Source organism: Dendroctonus ponderosae, unplaced genomic scaffold, assembly GCF_020466585.1.
Source record: "Dendroctonus ponderosae isolate FM_Combo_2020 unplaced genomic scaffold, Dpon_F_20191213v2 Dpon_F_20191213_5, whole genome shotgun sequence".
NCBI lineage: Eukaryota > Metazoa > Arthropoda > Insecta > Coleoptera > Curculionidae > Dendroctonus > Dendroctonus ponderosae.
Genome location: NW_026018715.1, coordinates 14,235,792 through 14,244,258, shown reverse-complemented (window position 1 = coordinate 14,244,258; position 8,467 = coordinate 14,235,792). Strand labels below are relative to the sequence as shown.

The 8,467-nt window shown below is 41.5% G+C and overlaps 2 protein-coding genes across 2 annotated transcripts in view; one reads left to right on the top strand and one right to left on the bottom strand.

Annotated features, from left to right (window-relative positions):
• Positions 1–707: 707 nt before the first annotated feature.
• Positions 708–2,289, bottom strand: LOC109545569 (succinate dehydrogenase [ubiquinone] iron-sulfur subunit, mitochondrial). Its single transcript, XM_019916339.2, has 6 exons — positions 2,030–2,289; positions 1,554–1,864; positions 1,360–1,494; positions 1,130–1,304; positions 952–1,074; positions 708–898 (listed from the first exon to the last, which is right to left on the bottom strand). The coding sequence occupies exons 1-6, from the start codon at positions 2,078–2,080 to the stop codon at positions 797–799; spliced, it is 897 nt and encodes a 298-aa protein (XP_019771898.1). The 5' UTR covers positions 2,081–2,289; the 3' UTR covers positions 708–796.
• Positions 2,290–3,215: 926 nt separating this feature from the next.
• The window catches only part of LOC109545462 (vigilin), a 9,227-nt gene continuing 3,975 nt past the window's right edge, over positions 3,216–8,467 (top strand). Inside the window, exons 1-9 of the mRNA XM_019916174.2 lie at positions 3,216–3,312; positions 3,373–3,442; positions 5,102–5,321; positions 5,384–5,591; positions 5,805–6,602; positions 6,660–6,969; positions 7,028–7,255; positions 7,313–7,531; positions 7,589–7,764. Of these exons, the coding sequence (XP_019771733.1) occupies positions 5,143–5,321; positions 5,384–5,591; positions 5,805–6,602; positions 6,660–6,969; positions 7,028–7,255; positions 7,313–7,531; positions 7,589–7,764 (2,118 nt within the window). The 5' untranslated portion in view covers positions 3,216–3,312; positions 3,373–3,442; positions 5,102–5,142. The remainder of the gene's footprint in view (positions 3,313–3,372; positions 3,443–5,101; positions 5,322–5,383; positions 5,592–5,804; positions 6,603–6,659; positions 6,970–7,027; positions 7,256–7,312; positions 7,532–7,588; positions 7,765–8,467) is intronic.

The window sequence follows — 8,467 nt, the reverse complement described above, 5'->3', positions numbered from 1 at the left end:
AGAGACAATAAATGACTGAAACCCAGGAATGAATTTGATTTGGAATTGAAACACAGTCAGGAAAGTATATACAATTGTTAAGTATGTCTGGTACTTTATTTTTCCATCCAGTGTCACTAAAGCGCGGATTTAAATACATTTAATCAAATAATCTGAAGTGTTCTTAGGGAATGTTTGATACATATATGGTAGCAATCGTTCATGTAGGCAATTTTTATCTGTAAATCACCCTCATTCGATAGATTTATGTAAAGTGGTAGATATTGTACGTTTTACTGCAACTAGTGCCGAATATCGTTGTTTTTGTTTATGTATTTTTTATTAATGGAAGTTCCTATAAAGTAGTTTACAGGTACGCGGTATCACTCTGTTCAATATAAGAAAAGAACGGTCAGGATAAGGGAGTGAATGCGCATTGTTTTCACCAGCAAAAAGGAAAAGTTGAGTAATAAAATACTCGTTTTTGATAGACATTCAAGGAACTGCCACCTGAATATCCTTTTCTTATATGGACACAGTCACGTCAACACATCGGGAGTAATTTAGAAAAATACTCGCATTTTAAGCAAAGCATAACATAGTTTTCTCGATAAATTATTAGTCAAACCCATTTGCTGTTTAATACATTTTTATTACAGACATGAATTGAAGTTTTTTTACTCCGATTAACTTTGCTTTGTGGTCGCAAATGGGGTTTAAAGGCAAAATGACAATAATTAAAACGTTTATTCAACTCGCTAGTATTTACCTTATTTACAGGTGACCAAACAGGGAATAAATATTTGTTTTAAGGCAATTACTTTTGTAAAGCTACAGGGTCTAGTTGAGGCTTTGGCTTAGAGGCAACGCCTCCTAGTAGTTTCTTGATTTCGGCGATAGCGCGGCCAGGGTTCAGACTCTGAAAATTCGCAAAATATCAAACTGCCCGGCTGTTGAACTAAGGAGACTCACCTTAGGGCACGTCCTGGTGCAGTTCATGATAGTGTGACACCGATAGACTGAGAAAGGATCTCGCAATTTATCCAATCGCTTTGCTGTTGTGTTGTCACGCGAATCTATGATCCACCTGTACGCCTGAAATGGAAAAAGCGTTATTAAATGATGTTTGTGTAGAGCAAAGGCAGTTTACCTGCATAAGTACAGCGGGTCCTAAATATTTGTCTCCATTCCACCAGTAACTGGGACAAGAAGTTGAGCAGCAAGCGCATAAGATACACTCGTATAGACCGTCGAGTTTAGCTCGGTCGTCCACGCTTTGAAGATATTGCGTGACTTCTTTGGTGCCTTTAGCAGCCACAGCGTCACTGCCATTAAGAAAGTGAGAAATGGCTGGGGTTTTCCTCAACAAGATCAACTTACTCGCGTTGAAGCCACGGCTCAATCGACTTGTACTGGTTGTAGAAGTTCGTCATGTCGGGCACCAAATCCTTGACGACGTACATATGAGGCAAGGGGTAGATCTTCGCCTTCTTCCCCAGATTGGTATCGATCTTGCTGCAAGAAGCGTTCCGGATAAGTTTCAAGTATTTTAGAGCCTTGGGGGCTTTCCTCACCTAATGCAAGCCAACGTATTAACGCCCCCAATGTTCATGGCACAGGAACCACAAATGCCTTCGCGGCAGGACCTTCGGAAGGTTAACGTTGGGTCCATCTCATTCTTGATCTTAATTAAAGCATCGAGCACCATGGGCCCGCACTGGCTCAGATCCACCTTATAATCCTGCATGTAGGGCTTCTGCTGGGGCTTGTCGGGGTTCCAGCGATAAATCGACACGGTTTTGATCTTTGGCGGCTTCTGCTGTTGAGGTTCGGCAGCAGCAGCCGCTGCTGCATTCGAAGCAGGAGCCGCATGAATAAAACGTACCTGGAATGGAATTGTAATGATTTGGAATGCTTGTCTGGTTCTCCATTGGGAAATCACAAGATGCTGATGTGCATACTACGCTAATTAGCCGGATAATACACTTTGGCCCAAACATAAATCCCTATGATGTTTTACTGTTATGTAATTACGGTGAGATTTCTTTACCTGAAGAAAACTCCCCCTGAGCAATTTCAGCAGTTGCATTTCCTTGGACATTTTTAAGGTCTGAGCACCAAAGGCAAAAACGCCGCTAATTTTATTTAAAAATTAACTTATTTTTTATTATTCGATACCTTATGCCATACACTGACAGCGACAAGGTCATGGATAAAGACAGGTTACAAAAAATCAAACCATTGCAAGTTGCCTGCATTCCGGCGTGGGAATTTTGCAGCTTCCTTAGCCCCAGCGTTGCCGTTTAGAGCTTCTAATCAGGCAAAATGAACGAATTTGCTCATGTAGCTAGCTACATAGATGAAGACAAGTAGCTAGCCGATATTGGGCCGCAAACGCCGAAATGATCGGCAATCCGGCAATTCCACAATCATGTTTAGGATGAGTTTTATATACAGGGTTCGTATTGTTGCTGTTTTTGATGGTCGAAGCAAAAAAATATATAAACAATTTCTCTTCGCTGTGGATCTTTGATGAGTCAAGTCAAAAATCACGCTTTTGCAGCTAAAATCGGGCTACCAGTGGTAAAAACCGCACTGTAACAAGTGTGATTAGAAACTTTATTTTTTAGATCATCAACTTAATTAAATAAAGTGGAAAAATCCCGGACTTTTTCGATTTCTAAACCTGGCAAATCGCGCGGCATTCGCAATTAAGCAAATTACCAATGCGGCATTTTACAAAAAGTTCTGAGCATCATTACGACCTAATCATGTAACAAATAAGTTTCTTCTACTTATTTGCTTATCTTTTAGGGTCGTAATTCATCTAGAGACACAAGTTTGCAATCACAAAACCCCGATAAAATGATGAATGGACGCTATCGCGTTAGACTATTTTCATTTCACTCACACTTATGGGGTTTAGAGGACAAGCGAGCTTAATCTGATTGTTCTGTATTATTTTGCACGTTGTTGTTTGGAAATACATTAAGATTAATGGTTTTGTTGCGATTAATGTAGCCACATTTTTACACGACGAGATATTTTTGAATACTCCAAAAGGCAATTAAGAGCGTGCATTTTAGGCAAGTTTCTTGTGCAAAATTGTCAATTTCTTTGCAAAATTATGAACTAGAACTCTGCAGTTTTCCCTAGCCAAAGAAATGCGAATTCTAGAAAGTTCTATTTTGTAATATTGACCACCGATGAAGGGTAGATGTCGCCCTGGCCGCTCACAAAGCTCATATTTGACGTGCGCCAAACTATCTACGTGACGTTTATATAGCAATTTCAGCAATTCCATAAAAATAATCATTTTCTACTTGGCATTGGGTATGTAGGAAACGTTCGTGGGTTTTCCGTCGATTTTAAACGCTCTTCTCCCATTTGCAGGCAACCAATCGAAGCTGGAGGCTTTATAGATCCCAGTTTTCCAGGACGGATTATCTGTTTTTACAGTACAGTAAGTGAAAGAGTTTGTTTTTATCCTTTTGTACTATCATGCAGCAGATTAGGCCTAGTTGACACGTCGACTGCCTATTCCTCTGCTCTTGGCCGCATTTTCCCAATTTTTCCATTTGCCCTCGATTTTCATCATGATTCTGAATGGGTTTTCGTCAACTAATGTCCAGTTGTTCCATCCAACTCGGCACACGCCTCGGATTTTATCGAATTAATATCCAAATTATTTCCCATATGTCTGTCATTTTCTTTTTTTTCTACTTTCAAGGTGGAAAACACAAACATTCCAGTATCTATTTGTATAAGGATAAGGCGATAGAAGTTCTCAACAAGAATTTACCAAATTTTCCATTTTTACCAACATTTATTGTTGCCAAAATAGTTTTGTTGCCGATGTTTGGATATAGATTTCACTGAAAATAGCCAGTTTTCCCGATGCTAGAAACGTGTCATAACCCGTTCTGTTGTCGGGCTTCTAGATAGATAGATAGTCTCGCGTCTAGCCTCAAATGTTAGCAGAATACACGTGGTTTCAGCGTGAACCTTAGCCTAAAGACTAGTTTTTAATTAAACCAACACCACATTCAGAGGAACCTGCAATTGCATTTCAACTTCAACAAAAACTGGCTTTTTTCTAGCTGAAGTGGTGGAAATTTCAGGTAGATTCGTCAAAGCCGATGGAAAAACCCTAAACGCAGGGTGGTTCATGTTCAATTGCAGAACTAAGCTGGAAAAACTGGAGTAGGGTTCTTTTGTCCCTAACTTCCACTTTGCTGGGACAAAACGCTGTGAGACGAAGTCTCAATCGGCCCATTGAGGATGTTTCGTTCAAACAAACCAAAGGTCATAACGCTATTTGTGAATTCTCCTCTAAAACCTTACGGGCCAGATTATTTTAATGGCAATTTAATGGATGGTGATTATATTGAATAATTGGCAAGTTTCTGCCTTAGTAGAAGAGATTTACATACATCTAACCGACTTAATGGTATTGCCACAGTCGCCCTAAAATTCCCCAGCAAACACAATTGACTCGCTTTCCTAAGTACTTTTTAATCTCCATATCGGCTTTATGGGGTAATTCTCAAATTCTTTAATAGTTGTTGTGTTGCCTTTCATTGCGCCGCTTTCTGAGTTGCTACTCCCAAATTGAGGTACGTTTTTCACTCGTTTATACCTGTCTTAGTGGGGCAGTTTGAAAAAATAGTCCAGCTTAGTTGCCAAGAGACTAGAGAGGGAGTTAAATTAATCTCGCGCACACGAAATTCTCTTCAATCAGCAAAAATCTCGGCAGATAAATCGTTTTGGGAAACAATTGTGTACATGCTAAAGGTCAAACGTTAATCGCCTGTTGGCTTTTTGATTAAAACACATTTTCTTTGCACCAGTTTAGTCCCAGTCCTCTAAGGGGTTTAAGTTTATAACGGTTTCCATTGATTTCCTCGACTTCCACCTATTTTTTTTTAAATAAACCACCAACTAGCGTTATATAAATAGGAGAATTTATTCAGCTGCAACGCAGTTCATCAACCCGGATAGTCTATAAATAAATTGTTGTAATCCCAATTCGGTTGTACATCAATGGTTATTACCAATGTTGATTGGTTCCATTTAGAGTTGTAGCCCTACGCTTGTATTTTATGCGAATTTGATCTCGTAGTGTTGCTGTAACGACTTGGCGCGACTAAGGACAATCCCAAAATGCAGCAACCAGTGACCGAAGCAGGCGCCGCTTACGAGCCGAACCTCAAGAGTTATGACGACTTATTCCCGGCCTTGCCTGAATCCACTCAACCCAACCAGACCGCAGCCCCCCATTGGAACACTGCGGTTAACAACAAAATGCGCATCGGCACGAGCGTCATCACCCAAGTGTTCAGGTTGGTTCCTCATCAATTCTATCCACTATCAACTGCAACGCCGATTCTCAATCATTCCACAGAGTCCCGTATGAAGAACGCAAATTGGACGGCGGCTCAAAGTTCGGCGAAGGCGAATCGGTCCAGACATGTGGAGCGATCATGAAAGAGACCGGCGCTCACATTGAAATCTCCCATGGAAAGGACCAGTCTTTATCCTTCCTAGTAACTGGGAAAAAGAATGAAGTACTTAAAGCAAGATTCAAGATTTTGAGTCATTTTCAAACTCAGGTGAGCGGCGTGCACTCCGGTAAATTTTATAGAAACACGCATTGGGATCTAAGCAAATTTGCACGCCAAAGCAAATTTGCAAAAAATCCGATGCTAGATCATTGACAAGCTAGAGTGAAGTCTGGCCCTTTCTTTGGCCTTATCTTCTCATTCACTTGCCACACAACTCTTAACGGCTAAAAAACTCAATTCTAATCGCTCTCTCGTTGACAGGCTCACAAATCGATTTCCATCCCAAAAGAGCACCACAAACTGATCTTGGGCAAAAAGGGCGATCGCCTGAAAGAGCTGGAGAAGCAAACGGGAACGAAAATTTCCGTTCCGAACATGAACGACGAGTCGGACGTGCTCACCATCACCGGGCCGAAAGAGGGCATCGAAAAGGCCGAGCACGAAATCAAAGTGACGTCCGACCAACAGTCCAAGAAGGCGCAAGAGCTGTTGAACATCCCGAAGATTTTCCATCCGTTCATCGTGGGGCCCTTCAACGAGAACCTCACTCAGCTTATCTCTGAAACGGGAGCGCGGATCAATGTGCCGCCCCCATCCGTGCAGAAGGACGAAATTTTCATCGCGGGCGAAAAGGACGGCGTGGCTGCCGCCAAAGCGAAAATCGAAGCCATCTTCAAGCTGATGGAGAAGAAATGCACCACGGTATCGGTCGAAGTTTCCAAATCCCAGCACAAATATGTAGTGGGGCCTAAAGGGGCCACCTTAGCTGAGATTCTTCAGAAAACCGGGGTGAGCGTTGAGATGCCGCCGAGCGACTCGAGCGTGGACACCATCACTTTAAGGGGCCCCCCTGAAAAACTTGGCCTGGCATTGAATGTGGTTTATGAAAAAGCCAACTCGGTTCGCTCCACTGATGTGACCGCACCCTCATGGCTGCACAAATACATCATCGGCAAGAAGGGCCAGAAAATCAAGGAAATCACCCAAAATCTGCCCAAAGTTCATGTAGAGTTCACTGACAAGGACCATAAAATCCGCATCGAAGGCCCACCGGAAGAGGTACGACAACCCCTTTCTTCCATCAGTTAATTAAACTAACAGCAAATTGAATTGTAGGTGGAAAGTGCTCAGGAGCAAATCGAAGCCATCACCAACGATCTTGTGAAGAACATGTGCTTCGAAGAAATGACCGTCGATAGCAGACTGTTCAAGCACATCATCGGTAAGGCTGGCGCCAACGTTAACAAGCTGAAGGACGAATTCAATGTGGTCATTAACATTGACGAGAGTGGCATGATCCGGATTGAGGGCAGCAAGGACGATGTTGCCAAAACCAAGGAGGATTTAGAGCAGAGAATCTTCAAGTTGGAGAACGAAAAGGAGCGAGACGTTATCATTGACCATCGCCACTTCAGAAATATCATCGGTAAGCCAACCGCAAGCAACTTTTGCTAGCTAATTGCATTTTATTGTGTAATTTGCAGGCACTAAAGGGGAGGCCATCAAGGAGATCAGAGACCAATTCAACCAAGTGCAGATCGTCTTCCCAGGGCAAGGCGAAAGAAATGACATAGTCAAAGTGCGCGGCCCCAAAGAGGACGTTGATAAGTGCGTGAGACTTCTAGAAGTCAAAGTCAAGGAGCTTAAAGAGTCGTCGTTTCAAGTGCAAGTGCCAATTTTCAAGCAATTTCACAAGTTCATCATTGGAAAAGGTTGGTAGAAGCCTAAGCCCAAGCCTCAACGCATAACAAGATGCTAATTCTCTTTAGGTGGTTCGACAATTAAAAAAATTCGCGAGGAGACCAACACTAGAATCGACGTGCCCGCCGAAGGCGACACTAACGACAGTATCACCATCACAGGAAAGCGCGAGAATGTGGATAAAGCCCGAGAGCAAATCCGCAGCATTCAGGATGGTTTGGAGAACATCGTCAGCGAGGAAATTACTATTGATCCTAAATTCCATAACGCTCTGATCGGTGTTAAAGGTACAAATCGCGAAACATCTTTCACTAGTCTACAAATTAACACATTATCTCCTGCAGGGAAACTCATCCATTCCATCATGGAAGATTGTGGAGGGGTTGCGATCAAAATTCCCAGCCCCGACAGCAAGAGCGATAAAGTGACCATTCGAGGTCCCCAGGATGATGTCAACAAAGCGAAACAGCAATTGCTGGACTTGGCCAGCGAAAAGCAATTGGCTAGTTTCTCTGACGAGGTAAGCAATCATTGGCTGCAGGTGAACAACCGGTCAGATTAGATTAGAAAAATATTATTTTTGCCAAAGAAGGTGCCTGAAACCGTTGATGCTATTCAAAAAAGTTTTTGTCAAGTATTAAAAGTTCTTACAATATGAGTCAAACTAAATTAAATTCTGTTTTTCTGTTTACTCAAAAGACCAGCAAAATTCCGGTTTTAGCGTCTTTGACCCGTAAATCTGAGCTCCAGATAGAGCAATATTTAAACGTTTACAATTTGCATAAAAATCACAGCAATCGATTCGGAAATTTTATCTAAAAAATTAACCCGTTAGATTTTATCATAAAAGGTTTCGGATTTTCAACTTAATGTTTAAACAATTTGCCCTTCAGCAATCAACTTTTTCTTGATTGAAAGCTGTAGTTTAACTCTTGGAGATTTTTGTAGACCCTTGGAGAAGCATCCGACGTTAATTAAAAAAGCTTAAAAATCGGCGATTGTTTTTGGTTTTTGAGTAAGCAAATAAAGGGATGTTAATTTAGTTTGTCTCATTTTGTAGGCATTTTTAATACTTAAAAAAACATCCAACTTTTCAATAGTACCAACGGTTCAAAAGTTACGCGCAAAGTTTTTGCCACTTTCTCCGATTATTTAAACTAGGGCTCGGAGTTTTTTAAATTTGAATATTCGTTTAGTGGTTTATTCGAATAGTAAAATTATTC

Coding starts and splice junctions, on each gene's coding strand:
- LOC109545569 (XM_019916339.2), bottom strand. CDS start 2,080: ATGTCCAAGGAAATGCAACTGCTGAAATTGCTCAGGGGGAGTTTTCTT. Junction 1,305..1,359: donor GAGCCGTGGCTTCAACGCGA/GTAAGTTGATCT, acceptor TCTTAATGGCAG/TGACGCTGTGGCTGCTAAAG. Junction 1,075..1,129: donor GACCCGCTGTACTTATGCAG/GTAAACTGCCTT, acceptor TTTCCATTTCAG/GCGTACAGGTGGATCATAGA.